The sequence below is a fragment of the Cebidichthys violaceus genome, unplaced genomic scaffold (assembly GCF_023349555.1).
Source record: "Cebidichthys violaceus isolate CVI_PGR_0920_01 unplaced genomic scaffold, fCebVio1.0.p SCAF_123, whole genome shotgun sequence".
Classification (NCBI taxonomy): domain Eukaryota; kingdom Metazoa; phylum Chordata; class Actinopteri; order Perciformes; family Stichaeidae; genus Cebidichthys; species Cebidichthys violaceus.
The window spans coordinates 139,622-153,710 of record NW_027176289.1 but is presented as its reverse complement, the minus strand read 5'-3'; the positions used below and the strand labels follow the sequence as shown (position 1 = coordinate 153,710).

Below are 14,089 nucleotides of genomic sequence, written 5' to 3'. Positions count from 1 at the left end.
AAATGACAGTTTTTATGTTTAAATGTTTAAATACCGTTAAGTTTGTATGGAAGCCCATCACTGCCAAAATAAAGAACCTGTAAGTCGTTGTAGTGAGAAACTTTAAGAGAATCACTTAGCATCTCAAAATATTGATTTAGCATCTCAAAATAATCAGAAACTTTATTAAAATAATCAGAAATCTTCTTAATAGTTTGGCGTAGTATCTGAAATTAATGATACTTCATGATAATATGTCGTATTGATCTTTTCTCCCATGACAGTGTCGGGCTTCCACAGGTTTGTTTTCGTGATGAGTTCATCTTTTCCTTTTTATTTCACCACTAGATGTCGCTGTTTGCCTAAAAGTTCTCAGCATTGGCAAATGCCGAGAACTCCACTGTGATAATATGTGACATTTTTAATGAAACCATTACAAACTGACCAAACGGAACAAGAGGTTTTGTTGTCCGTCTGAGATTAAACAGTAAGACAACAAACGCAGATCCTCGCTCTTCTGTGCAGCTCACTGGGCTCCTGTAGGGATGAAATCAGCGTTTACCAGAAGCTCCCTCCAGTATATTTAATATGTCTGTTGGAGGTAAAATACCTTGATCCTCAAAGCTCCTTTTACCCATCAGGCCCACAAAGGTTTTAAATTGATGCCCTGTGAATGAAAAGATCCGTTAAAATACCACAGTATATATATACACAGTATATTAATATATATATATATATATATATATATATATATATATATATATATATATATATATATATATATATATATATATATATATACAGTATATTAAATATGTCAGAATTGACATTTGATGTTGAAAGCAAGCAAATGAATACAACTTACGTTTATGGGCTTTCTGCGCTTTTGCTGTTTGGAGGAAATAAATGAAATCAGACCTGAACGCAGCTGTCTTTAACATGAATACAGTTTTAATACTAATTTATTTATTACCGGAGTCCTTCTTCCCCATGAGGCCGAGATATTGGCGCAGTCCTGGTTTTCTGGTCATTCTCATTACTATATCTTGAATCACTTCAGAGTTTGGCCATTTGTTCTTGTATGAGACAAAACAAATAATGCAAAGAAAGGGATTAAATGCTGCTAGATTATCTTTTCATATAAAAAAAAAATCATTTTACAATTATTATAACTTTGTCTTTCAGTGAAGACTTTTCCAAAGAAGTTTGATCCGTCTTACCTCTTCGATGTCTTCTCTCCAGTTGTCGTCATCCATTTCTTGACAGAAAACATTTGTCAGAAGCAGCAGAACTATCAGAACCAGTTTAACTAGCTCCATCATCCACCGTGCGTAAATGTCACCCAGATGCGTTTGCGTAAAGATGAATACGTTTCTCCTGGATTACAGCTAATGATACATATGTGTGCGCACTGTGCAGGTATAGTCTCCTCCAACTCACTGCTGGATTATTACAGATGCGGATAGAGAGAACAGCGCGTCCTCCCTGATGATGCGCCATCGCGCCAAGGGGGTCCATTAACGCTCGTTTTACGCACAAGGGCTTTTACGCACAGCTGGAGTGGATGATGTGGGTCGATGCTCGTCTTTAGAGTCACATAGGCTACATTTTGAAATTAGAATGTGTTTCATGCTCTGGGTCCATAACAAACAATACTGGACCTATAGGTACTAAAACATGTGTTACTGGTCTGACCAACTCTTTACAGAATGTTAATATTTCAAATCGAGAAAAGACGTCCTGGCCGTCAGAATATTTTCAGATTATAGAGGGAAAATAACTTCAAAAATAGCCAAATCTAGGTGGTATACATTCCTCTATTATTTTATATACTGTTTTGTTCTGTTGGTTGTTTTGTACACACAACATCTGGGCCTATTGCATGTATGTCTGTCCACTGGGAGGGACCCCTGCTCTGCTGCTCTTCCTGAGCTTTCTTCCATAATTTCCGCCATTAAAGGTTATTAAAGGGGGACTGTTTTTTTTAGCAAATTTGTGATATTGGGCTGTATAAATGTCACTTGATTGGATCCTTTATCTTTTAATAACATCAGATTCTGTAACGTAACGAACGAATATAGTGGATTAAAGGGACAGTGTGTTGAAATTAGCACATGTTGGTAGTTTGTTGTTTTGCCACGAGGTTTTTATAAATGACACGTCTCTTAGTGCTTGATTTGCATCTGTTTGAGTTATTTTGCATCTCCGTGTGGTCATTTTGCTTCACCTTATAGTCGCTTTGCATCTATTTTTAGTGGTTTTATATTGATATTGGTCGTTTTCTGTCTCTTTCTGGTCATTTCAGACCGTGACAGTGTCATACGCGGTTGCCACAGATTAAACTAGAGTTTATTTTCTGCTATAAACCCAAAATCGGGCTTGTTGTCGAGGGAACCAGTGCGATGCAAACTTCCACTTCTGTGGTTGGCCTACACAAATACGTCATCCCTTCGCTCTATTTATCGACCAATGAAAAGCCAGCTTGTATGTACCTCCGGGGCCACCGTACGGAGCAGTACGGCCCGCCTTCAACTCAAAAGTCTGTAGATGGAATTAGGAAGTCCACCAAAACGTAATTTTGAGACACTTTAACAGCAGTCCGACTTTTTATATTCATATAAACTATATAAAAAAAATGCACGGCTGTTTGTGGTGAGTTCACGGTCACCCGCCGTGGGCAGGAAACCATGCTTTTGTTGTTGTGTTCAAAGTCGTCGATGTTGTGGCTCCTTGCTGTTGTTGTGACAGCTCGTGTGAGCAAAGCTGCGGCGGGGAAAGCGAAACTGATCGATTATGGGTCGGCCTGCGACTCCCGAGACAACGCGGTCAGCTTGAGATCCAGCGCAGCCTCCACACCCGACGGGCCGGAGCCGGGGGACCTCGCGGCCGCGTTCAGTGTCCCGACTCTGGACGGGGAGTTCTCCTACCAGCCCGGTGCCCTGCGGGGACCCCTCATCGTGCACGCCTTCTCCAACAAGTCGGGCTTCCTGGAGTGCATGTGGAGCTCCGAGTCGTCCCTCATCAGCCTGGTGGAGGAGCTGCCCAACAGCACGCAGGTGCTCTTCCTGTCCCTGGACGACTCCGCGGTCAGCGATGTTCTGTGGATGAGGGAGCAGCTGCAGCGGGTCGCCGTGCACAGGTGACCGGATAGAGAAGCACTGGTTTTGAAGGCAACGTGTTGACAATGCAGACCAGTCGAGTGGTACAAGTCAACTAAAAATGTCCAACAACATGTGGCAATGCAGTGGTAGAAAAACACGTTTATTACACTACTATAAGTACAATTATGACGTACTTTACTTGAGTATTTACAATTTGTTGCCACTTTATATACTTCTACTCCACCACATCTCAGAGGGAAATATTCTATTTTTTACTTCACTACATTTTTTGACAGATAAATTACATTTTTACAAAATATTCTAAATTGTTATAGATATAAAAAAATATCCAGCTGTATGCAAATACGTAATACTTGAATGTACTATTTGACATACTCAGCCTTATAGCTACAGAATGAAATACTTCTTCAGCCATTCAGCTGCATAACAAGTACTTTTACTTTTGATACTTTGAGTACATTTAGCTGAAAACACCTCTGTACTTTTGCGTGAGTGACATTTTCAATGCATTCTACCTTAGTAAAAGTACAAAATGATACTCATCAACATATACTTAAAGTATCAAAATCAAAAGTACTCATTTCAGACACATTTCAGATTATTATGTTATTGGATCATAAACAGTGTAAGCACACCACACAACACATCGGTAACCACATGTCACCCCCTCCATGTTTTCTGCAGGAATAAGGAGGTTCTGTCCAGACTGCACTTCTCCCCGGTGCCGGTCTTCGCTCTGGGTAACTGGATACCCAACGTGCTTTACTACTGGCGCTGCTACGGACGCGGCTGTGTCTTCTCCCAGGTCGTCTTCAAATCCGAGGGTAAGAGCGCCGTCCTCAAAGACGTGGTGGTGTCTGATTTCCTCCATGTCGCCCAGTCCTGATTAAATTAACGAGGACGTCACTCTTATCACTCTCAGCATCCCAGCTGCTCTAAACGTCAGTGTTCATTTGTCTATCTTCCAGCTGAGTGTGCTCTTTTTTTACTGCACACAATAACTGACAAAACTAAAAGGCCCCTTTTTCTTGCTTGTGTCTCAAGTGTCCAGATGTACAAACAATTTATTAAAAAAAAGAAGTGATTTTTAGCTGTACATTTTTATGAGAGCAAGGCGGACGAAACATAACTTAAGTCTTTGTTGTTATTTGATAACCACTAATAAATAAAAGTAAAAATTTACTTCTGCAAGTGAAAGAAACATTGATGTTGAACCCTGTGTGTTCGTATTTAAATGTATCCTCAATTGCAATGTGTTATGCGAATAACCAACGTATTTTGTTTGTCGTTTTTCCAAAACCTGTATTTAATACTGTGGGTTAAATACAGGTGGGTAAATGCTGCAGGGTCATTGCTCCTCCCTGCTGACGTCAAGTCTCACAGCGACACCCTGTTTTATGTGGAAACGTTATTTAAGAGTGGAATATAAACTGTATTATTGATGTATTGTTTTTCTGTCCTCACAGGGTGGAAAATGCCCATAATCATCAAGCGCCTAGACGCCCGGTACGACTGGCTCTCGCCGCGCGGGGGGCCGAGGTCATACCAGCTGGTGGACGCAGGTGATGGGTGTGAACCGTCCCCCTCGGTGGCGGGGGCTCTGGCCTGGGTGTCCGAGGGCAACTGCTCTTTCTTCACCAAGGTGTGTTTGTGTTGAACGCTGAGGAGGCGAGACACTTCCTGCTCGGATCGCTAAAACAAAACAAAAAATTGACAAAACAAGCAATTTCGTCGATAAGAATCTACATTTCTCACAGTTTTCTTACATTTTGAACCAAAACCATGAATCAATTTACTCGAAAGAATAATCAACAGATTGAGTGATAATTAAAATAATAATGTATTGGAGTAATACTGCTTTTTTCCCCCTGTTTGTAGCCGGCCACGTTTCCCTCCAAACACACAGGAAGTATAGACTTTAATGTAATCTGTATTCATCATCCCTAATCCTCCAGGTGCAGAGCATGGTCAAATCCAACGCCTCCGCTGTCCTCGTCTACGCTCTCCCCGGTAACCCGATCCAGGACATGAACTGCGTCGGGGATGAATGCGACACAACGCTGGCCATCCCGGCCGCCATGGTGCACCTGGAGGTTTCGGTCGCTCAGGCGCTCGAGTAAGACAGACCGACCCGAAGGCTTAAAAGCCTCCTCGCTGTGACGATTAACATCCTTTACATGGATCAACTGAATACTTTAAAGGTTAAAAGTAATGGTTCTCTTAAGTCCGTTTGCTTCCGCTCTTCTGAAGCCGGTCACAACTTTCGGGTGATGCTTTCCAAAATATGACACAAGCTCTTCAGGGGGACAATTTTAAATGAAAAGAGCAGAGAATCTTATTCAGAAGTTTAAAGTTACTGGTTAATTTAAGCTCATTAGAATGACTGTAAATACTTTAATTAAACACCATCTTGTGTGACATCCGTTGCCCGTCTCATTGAGGCGTGATGCGTCTGGATTTTGTTTTGTAGGTTTGGACGGCAGGTGTACGTGTCCTTCCAGAACACCCCGTCCCCGAACTTCTTCATCGGTATTGACCACCAGGGGGCGCTGGCTGAGATGGGCTGGTTCATTTACCCGTCGTTCAGCTTCATCAACTGGCAGGCGCAGTGGTGAGGACGCCCCTCTGCAGAAGAGTTCATCTGATCTATTTCTTTATTAACTTGACTAATAGTACCGAGGGAGTCCAATGATGCTGAACACTTTCACATCAATTCTGATGTATACGTCAACCTCTTCACAGAGGCATTGTAACAGTTCTGTTAAGCCCGACGGACCCAAATTCAGGTCCGCTGTAGCAGTTACCGTCCAAAAAAGTCCATTTATGCATGTATTTATGAATATGAAAAAAAAAAAAAAATATCCAAAAAAAAATTCTAAATCTGGGTAAAACAAACAATCTAAGACATTCCAAACACCATTCTACACAAATAGTGTACGCAAATAAAAGATTTATCACAAAATCACGTATTTCTAGCCATAACTCGCTCTTCTCCGAGTTAGCATAACAAAGCTAACGGTTAGCATAGGCAACCGAAATAGCAAAAAGCACGAGCATTCGACACAGATTCCAGAACTACCATCAGATCGTCTCTCCGGTAAACCCTCACAGGGCTGTGAGCAAACAAACACCAGAAACACAATGCGTAATATCCTTCAAAATCATCCAAAGCTCCTTACCTTTTCGTTGTTCTGCTGTATATCTCCGCTTATTTCCGTCAACAATATTTCTACGTATTTCCGGTGCGTCTCTGAAATGTCCCCGTGCAGAAACAAGGGCCCGCCTAACAAAGGCACCGTGGGGAGAGGGGATCGAATTCCGGCGAAGTTGTGCGCACGGTTCGCGCCACCGTTTTACTCCCTACTGGCTAACGCTTCTGTCTATCAAAATCACGAGGGGTTTGTTAAATTCTGTGGACTCAGACGCTTCTAAGGCGGGTCCATTGACTGAAATCGACCAACCATAGGCTGAGCTATGAGGAGTGGAAGCCAGATGAGAAAATCCCATGGATGACAGACATAAACAGGCTCAGAGAAGATCCAGGCTCTCTAAATGATGCCAAACTGCTGCATATGATAGATTGAACACTATTAGTCATAAAAGAAGTGAAATATATAATTATATACTCTATAAAATTACAATGGAACAGCTGGAACCAAATGACATTTTGGTTGACCTCGGCTGAAATCTCTGCACTCATACCTCTCTAGCTCTTGAATGCTTCACTTTATCAAAGAAAACATTGTGCAGAGAGACTCTCAATCCATTGGGCTATGATCTGGGAGAGGTTTGAGCTTTCAACTACAACATAAAAAAAAAATATCTTATCAAAATTGGATTAATTTATAATCGGAGATAAAGAATTTCAATTTGTGCTGTGTTCCATCTTAATGTTCTCTTAACCAGTAACATATATACTGATATTTACAAATCTGAACACATTTCACAAGGGTCAGCTTTCTACAATATAAAAACTATTAAAATACACCTTATATTTAGACGAAAATCACTCTCTTTACTATGGGTTGCAAAAATCGAGGAGAGGCCTACAAATAGGCTTAGGGCTTAACAGGTTTTTGCATTTTGTCTCTGACTTTGTTTCTTTGTCTCCAAGGTTTGATTTCTATGCAGCTCTGCAGACCAAACTTCAAAGTCCCGCAAAGATCGTTTCTGTTTTTGAAAAAGTCCAAATGCAGGGAGAGAAAGGAGCGGTGGCCACAGTCGACCTGCCCATAGGTAACCTCATCACCGACACGTGTGGGATGGGCGGGGTTTAGTGGATTTTGCGCTTAGTGGCCATTTCATACCAAACAAAAAGTATTCCATGATTTTTTTATTTTTAGGCTGGGATGCACCAACAAGATTAGTTCTAATCAGAGTTTAGCAAAAACAAAATTCAGATTTTAAATTAAGCAGAGTGCATTGTTGTTGTAGAGTTTAATCAATGTGAAGATGCTTGCTTCCCCAAATTCAAATAATTAAACGAATACATTTGCGTGCTCAGATCTAATTTCTCTTCATTTGAGAACAACTTGTTCAGAATGAATGGAGCGATATGATGAAATGATAGAAGATTAGAGCAACTGGGAAAAACTCAGCTGTGTTGAGTCTCAGCGTTCTTTTAGGAACTTGACTATCCATCACGAAAATCCATTTTAATATTAAAGTTCCGGTGCAACATAATTAGATTTTTCTAGGTTTAGAGTATAAAGGTTTAAGTTTAATCTTTTGCTCGTTTAGAGTTTAGTGCAACATGATAAACTAGAGTTTTAATCTGGTTTTAAACTCAGCCTTAATGCCCAAATGAAAGAGTCCTGAAACTGGAATCAGGCTCAAACTCTCTTCTCTGAAACCCAGACGAGTGATGTCATTTTTAGATTCGGAGCGTCGGTGTGAACTCTGACCAATGTGAACAGGAGCTTTGTCGAGCGCTTAAATGACGCTGACGTTTGAACGTGTGAACGTCTCTCCGGCAGCCCTGTCGGACTTCGACGTGTTGGAGCTGGACGCGTCGCTGTTGTGTCCCGGCAGGAGAGACTCGTCCTGCGCTCACTGGGATCACACGGTGCAGCTGTTCGTCTGCTGCGACCCTCTCGGGCCGTACTGCAACACGGAGCTGGGCCGATGGATCACCGCCTTCCGCAGGTGAGACGTCGACGTAAAACACAAAAACAGATGATCCTAATAGTTACTGCTCGTATCGATAATTCACGGCATTTGTGGAATAAATTCATCTGTATGTCTGTCTGTGGGTCTGAAAAATCCTGATATATCTAAATTTAAGACTTTTAAAATTATTAAAATTTAAATCTGAGATATATAATAAGTCAGTTTTGCTACTTTCTATTGATACATACCGAAGCACAATACTATATTGACCTATATACCAATACATTGTGGTTAAATAAGCTTTAATTGTGTTGTGATTGAATCATTTTATTATTGTATTGTTTTACAAAATATTGTTGTTAAAAGGATTCTGATGAAATTCCGAAAAGACAACTATCAAACTTAAAGAAGAAAGAAAGAAAATGAAAAGATTATGTGTTTTGTCTGATGTGATCGTTGCATAGAAATAAGTATTAAGAGAGAGGGAGTGTATTAAAAAGCAACACAACTGGATCACAGATATTCTCATTAATATATCACGTTGAAATGACCTCATGTTATTTTATCTGACGCGTGTGATATGACCGTACTGCATGTGGTTTTTCGACAGAGGTACTGGCCGCTGGCTGACGGACGTGTCCCCTCTGATCCCCCTGCTGGACAGCAACAAGTGCACCCTCACCATGAAGACGGTGCCGTGGGCGATGCCGTGGGTCGTCTCCCTCAACCTGAGATTCAGCGTCAGCAACCGGACCGGTACAAACACTGAGCCTGCATTCTAAAATTCTGTACTGAGCAGGTGGTAGAGTGGGGCAGCACTGCTTCAGGTGAAAGCTCCAGGTGTGTTCCAGTAGCCCGGCAACAAGGGGAAGTCAGTGATTGTAGTTTGAACCACTGATTTTGGTGGCAATAAAGGTATTGCCACCAAAATTATACACATATTCCAAGATTCAGTGAGACATACTCTTCCCAAGGATTCCATTATCTCCGATGTACATCACAAACAAACGTCCAGTAGAAGTTTATTTAGAAATCATAGAAACAATAACGTGATCCAGAACTTGCCTGAGAATCTTCATGTTTTTAAAAAACAAAATGTCAGTATTAAAGTAATCCAGTGATAGTTCCTGTACGTCCATGGACACATGGACACATGGACACATGGACACAGGAACTGCTAAATCTTACTTTCGGTATACTGTTAATGGTTTTAATACAAGCTAATAAGATGTGGCTCAAACTGTGGCCCACATCTGACTTACTTCCTGTTCACATCCTGCAAATCCACCAGTGTCTCATTTACAGAACATTTACTATTTATATTATTATATAAACTATAAATATTCCTACACAAACTATATAAAAATGCCAATATAGCAGTAATGACCGAGGGCCTCACAAGTCTATTTTTTAAAAGTAATTTAAATAAATAACAGTGTTTAACCGTTCTTGTTCTGTTAAACACAACATTGAATATTATTCAGCCTTTTTATGCAAAAGTGCTGAGATAATAATCTAATCTATAAGCAGCTACAACATGGAGCTGACACCACGCGCATCACAGGGTTGTCTGTAGCAGCTGTGGGTTCGTGGGTCTTGACGCTCCGATCTCTGATCTCTCCCGCTGTGAGAACGCAGCGCCGCGACTGAAACAACGTGATCCCAGAACATTTTCTGTCCATTTTTCGGGGACTTCTTGAAAAGCAGAGAGCGGGAAGGAACAGTCTGTCTGTAAATAGTTACTGGAAGATGACGCGCAGCAAAGACGCAGCTTCTAGTTCCTGTAAAATGGAAAATAACAGTCTTTATGATTATGATTCAGAGGAGTGTTGGAAATAGACAGGAGCCTCTCTGGCATGATTACAGACCGGATAGCAGTTATTCTGAGGTTTTATGAAGATATTCTTATGTTATGAAATCTGTCTGTCAGCACATGTTATGTTCTGCCAAATTATATTACAGCACTTGATGTTCACACACAAAACTTTAATGACTTGTTTCCTTTAAAAACAGAAACACAAAATGAAGATCATAGAAATTTTACTTTACAGATTCATAAAAATGATACAATAAATTATCAACGAATAAATGATGGTGTATTATTATCGATAAAGATAAAGACTTTTCACAACAAAACTTGAATAAATCCATTTGTTTGAAGGAGATGTTTTACATCATTAAAATCAACACAAAATAAAAGCTCCTTCCAGTAGCGTTAAATACATAAATGCATTGTGTTCACCCGTCAAAATTCACATTTTCAGATGATATCCCAGGTTGGTGAATATCACTGATTGTCTCAATCATTTTTGGAAAGTTGTGGAGCAATCAGTGTGATTGCTGTGACATTTGTGGGTTACCGTAAAGAACATCTGAGGCTGATCCACCTGTGCTTTCATCATCTACAAATCCCTCTGCGTTGCAGATCCTAAAGTCGAGAAGCTCCGCCCCTTCAGAGTGATGCCACTGTACAGCGGGGGAACCTTCGACAAAAACTACAACAAGAGATTCCAGCCAACCAAAGTGTCCGTCCCGGCGTCGACCAAAAAGGTAAACGGCGTGACGGTCGACCGCTAATGGGTCAAAGAGCGTCCGGTCAGCGGCTGTGTGTCTGTGCTCAGGTGGAGCTGTACGCCGTCATCACAGCCCACGGCTACGATGACAACCACTGCGGAGAGTTCTGCGTCACCTCCCACTACTTCCTGATCAACGGCGTCTTCAACAACACCCTCACGTTCGACTCTGCAGGTGAGAAAATGCGCGAAGGAACTTTTGCGTGACGGCAAACAATCCCGTTTCTGGGTTCATGTAAGAAGCTGCTGTGGAGCTTTTGATCACATCACACTTGAGTGAGTTTGCTCTCTTTAGATGTTTGTATTTCAAGTTTTCTGAGCCCTTTAAGGACTTAAAGGCTATAAAATTTAGTCAAGTGTTCAGAGAACAATACATTTTATCCTTTATATAAGTGAAAGATCCAGAAATGAACCTTGAGGTGAGATAGTTTTGTCCAGGATCAAGAAAAAAACTTTTGAAATTCAACATTTGAACTTTGTAAGTAACATTTTTAATGAACTTTAATCATGAAATGCGTCAGTAAAATGTATTTCGGATCGGCCATCTGCAGCTTGTGCCCATGTTGATGCCCTCGCATGTTGTCCTCGTCGTCTTCAAATGTTGTGTTTTGTCCGACCGACAGTCCAAAACCCCAAAAGATATTTTGTTCACAATGATGCAAAACTTTTCAAGAAATCCTCACATTGTAGCTTCGAACATTTGTCATTTTTGCTTGCCTGTTAAGTTCTGGTCTTAGTTTTCCTGAGCCTGAGGACACGGGCTCACTGGACTGAAGGGTCATTTCTTTTGCTGATTGTCGTATTGTCGCGTGTATTTTTTGGGGTCGTGGTGGGGGAAACATCAGGAACACCTCTGGGCTGCACGCTGCGGGTGAAAGAGGGCGCGGTGCCCAACGAACACGGAACGTGGCTGTACGGGCGAGGAGGCTGGTGTGACGGACTGCAGGTGGACCCCTGGAGGACGGATGTCACGAAACAGGTACTGAACACTATCCTTTGGTTCTAATTGCATTATCGATCTCAGATCACGTTTTCATTTTGTCCACAATTTACAAGAACCAGGCGCTGAACTACAGCTCACACTGATGTAAAACCTTTGAGTGAAGTAAGCCATTTAGAATTCAGGAGCGCTAGATTATTCTGAAGTGAGTCATGAACCATAAAAGGCTCCTGATCTTAATCACGTAAACTGATGACTTGTTTCCTGCCCGGAGTGCTCTCGTGTTCAGGTCAGATTTGATACGTTTCTACATTTTGTGCCACAGTTTACACAATCTGCATCTCAGTTGTTTCAAAGTTTCTTTAATTCTTCTAATCTTCGTTCGCTGGAAGTTTAGACTTCCAGCTGTGAAAGCCTCAGTGTGTTTCAGACTGTTTTCTTTGTCCTGGTTTAGTTTTGGGGGAAGATGCATTTGAACCAGGTGGCAACCTCTGTTTCTGAAAGGGGACGTCAATACTGAAGTGTCTTAAAGCTGCATTCTCTCTAGTGTCCAGCAGGGGGCGACTCCTCTGGTTGTATAGAAGTCTAGTCTAAAATGACTCTACTTCTCTCTTGATTTATTCCCTCAGTAAACATTGTAAACATGAGTTTATGGTCTCAATCTCTAGTTTACAGTCTTCTTCAATACAGCATGATGTTCATTTAGTACATTATGGTCCATTTAGAGTCAAACAGACCATAAAGCAGGGGATGCTTTAGGGCGGGGCTTACTGTGATTGATCGCTACCAGACCACGTCTCTCCGTCGCTCCTCCGGAATCCAAATATGGTCACTTCCGTTCACTGGTTGCAAAAAAAACAAGATGGCGACGGCCAAACTATCAAACTCAAGGCTTCAAAACAAATGTGCGCTGTGATGACTACTACGCCCGCTTCTTATATACAGTCTGTGATTTATTCTCGCAACCATCTGAGTGATGTGTGCTCATGGATGCGATGTGAGATTGAAATGGTGCTTGTTTATTTTATTGACTGTGTTTGTGGATTTCTGTTTGTTCCAGCTGAACGTGAGCGAGCTTGAGTCCAACACTGTTGTCTACTTCGGCTTATTCCAAGGGAAGGATCCTAATCCATCTAAGGATCCTGGATACATCATCATGTCTTCTTTTCTTGTCTTTTACAAATGACGCCCCTCTGTGAAACTCCACATTTTCAACTGTGACGTAAATGAATGTAGAATCAATGTCAAAGATTAAATTTCTATTTTTCCTACTGCTTTCACCGTTTCTATTCCTCTCGCTCCTGTTTCGTTAACGTAGGCCCGACGTAACCTTTAGCCTATATTTAAAATATCACCTGCCGCGCTCGAACGCCCGAACACGACCAACCATTTGCATTTTTCCTCGAGACGTTGCCCTGAAGTCAACAAGAAGCTGGAGCAGCATTGTTCCGAGAGCAGCAGCCTCTCCTCACTAATTACATGTAATCACGTCCAACTTCAAGCTTTGAAGTGGAGAAAGTGTTCCTCAGTGAGTCATCTTCCGTCTTATGGGAGGTGATGCCTCTTAACTTCAACAACAGAAGATGTGCTTCTCGCTGGTGTTTTATTCTTTTCTTTTTCTTTTTTTTTTGACATTTGTGCAGTGAGGACGGGCCGACTGCCAAATTGCTGTTGCAAAGCAGCTATAAAACCAGCTATTTATTACCAGCGGGGACGGTGTGTATTGTTTCCACCTTGTGTGTGTGTGTGTGTGTGTGTGTGTGTGTGTGTGTGTGTGTGTGTGTGTGTGTGTGTGTGTGTGTGTGTGTGTGTGTGTGTGTCATCATGTATACATCTGTCTGGGGGAAGATGTTGTTACTGTGCAAGATGCAGTCAAATATAGGGAGCTAAGAATGAAGGAAGGACCAACTGAAAGCCTCAATAGCAGAATTTCGGGGAGTCTTTTTACACTTGCAATTGTCTCTCAAATGTCTTTTAAATGATTACTAATGTCCAGAAGATTTCATTATACAAACTGCAAAACATGTTCACGAATATGAAAAGTAAGTGCAAGAGACTAAATGACACAGCTGACGTAACCGATTACCACCACCTATTTCGCACACTGGAAAGGGACCCCCCCCGTGTCACACACACACACACACACACACACACACACACACACACTTTGGCACCTGGTCTGATTTGGCTGCTGTGATCCGTTCGCAAGATGGTTTCTATTTATTTTGTGTAGAGAGAAAAAAAGTTCACAGCCAAGTACAACCGGCACTATTTTCCTTTTTTGTTTTTGAAGAAGAAGAAGAAGAATCATTCGTTACCTAACATCACATTCATTTAGCACACTCTTTGGTACAAAGCACCTTACA

At 41.5% G+C, this 14,089-nt stretch overlaps 2 protein-coding genes and 1 long non-coding RNA gene across 3 annotated transcripts; 1 reads left to right on the top strand and 2 right to left on the bottom strand.

Annotated features, from left to right (window-relative positions):
• Positions 1-21: 21 nt before the first annotated feature.
• Positions 22-1,756, bottom strand: LOC137869498 (protachykinin). The gene is made up of 5 exons (XM_068706906.1): positions 1,200-1,756; positions 953-1,055; positions 845-868; positions 590-646; positions 22-516 (listed from the first exon to the last, which is right to left on the bottom strand). The coding sequence occupies exons 1-5, from the start codon at positions 1,299-1,301 to the stop codon at positions 506-508; spliced, it is 297 nt and encodes a 98-aa protein (XP_068563007.1). The 5' UTR covers positions 1,302-1,756; the 3' UTR covers positions 22-505.
• A 725-nt stretch (positions 1,757-2,481) lies between these two features.
• Positions 2,482-12,994, top strand: si:dkey-256h2.1 (uncharacterized protein LOC337520 homolog). Its single transcript, XM_068706903.1, has 12 exons — positions 2,482-3,118; positions 3,786-3,925; positions 4,568-4,743; positions 5,057-5,217; positions 5,572-5,712; positions 7,216-7,337; positions 8,078-8,246; positions 8,821-8,966; positions 10,636-10,760; positions 10,832-10,958; positions 11,629-11,762; positions 12,784-12,994. The coding sequence occupies exons 1-12, from the start codon at positions 2,667-2,669 to the stop codon at positions 12,907-12,909; spliced, it is 2,019 nt and encodes a 672-aa protein (XP_068563004.1). The 5' UTR covers positions 2,482-2,666; the 3' UTR covers positions 12,910-12,994.
• On the bottom strand, positions 3,225-6,418 carry LOC137869496 (uncharacterized). The gene is made up of 2 exons (XR_011102297.1): positions 6,281-6,418; positions 3,225-4,793 (listed from the first exon to the last, which is right to left on the bottom strand). It is a non-coding gene; the product is annotated as an uncharacterized lncRNA (long non-coding RNA).
• Positions 12,995-14,089: the final 1,095 nt, after the last annotated feature.

Excerpts from the sequence above, each read along its gene's own strand:
- LOC137869498 (XM_068706906.1), bottom strand. The coding sequence starts at position 1,301 with ATGATGGAGCTAGTTAAACTGGTTCTGATAGTTCTGCTGCTTCTGACA. Across the intron at positions 1,056-1,199 it reads GGAGAGAAGACATCGAAGAG|AACAAATGGCCAAACTCTGA; the intron begins GTAAGACGGATC and ends GTCTCATACAAG. Across the intron at positions 869-952 it reads CATGGGGAAGAAGGACTCCG|CAAAAGCGCAGAAAGCCCAT; the intron begins GTAATAAATAAA and ends TCCTCCAAACAG.
- si:dkey-256h2.1 (XM_068706903.1), top strand. The coding sequence starts at position 2,667 with ATGCTTTTGTTGTTGTGTTCAAAGTCGTCGATGTTGTGGCTCCTTGCT. Across the intron at positions 5,713-7,215 it reads ATCAACTGGCAGGCGCAGTG|GTTTGATTTCTATGCAGCTC; the intron begins GTGAGGACGCCC and ends TTTGTCTCCAAG. Across the intron at positions 10,959-11,628 it reads CCTCACGTTCGACTCTGCAG|GAACACCTCTGGGCTGCACG; the intron begins GTGAGAAAATGC and ends GGGAAACATCAG.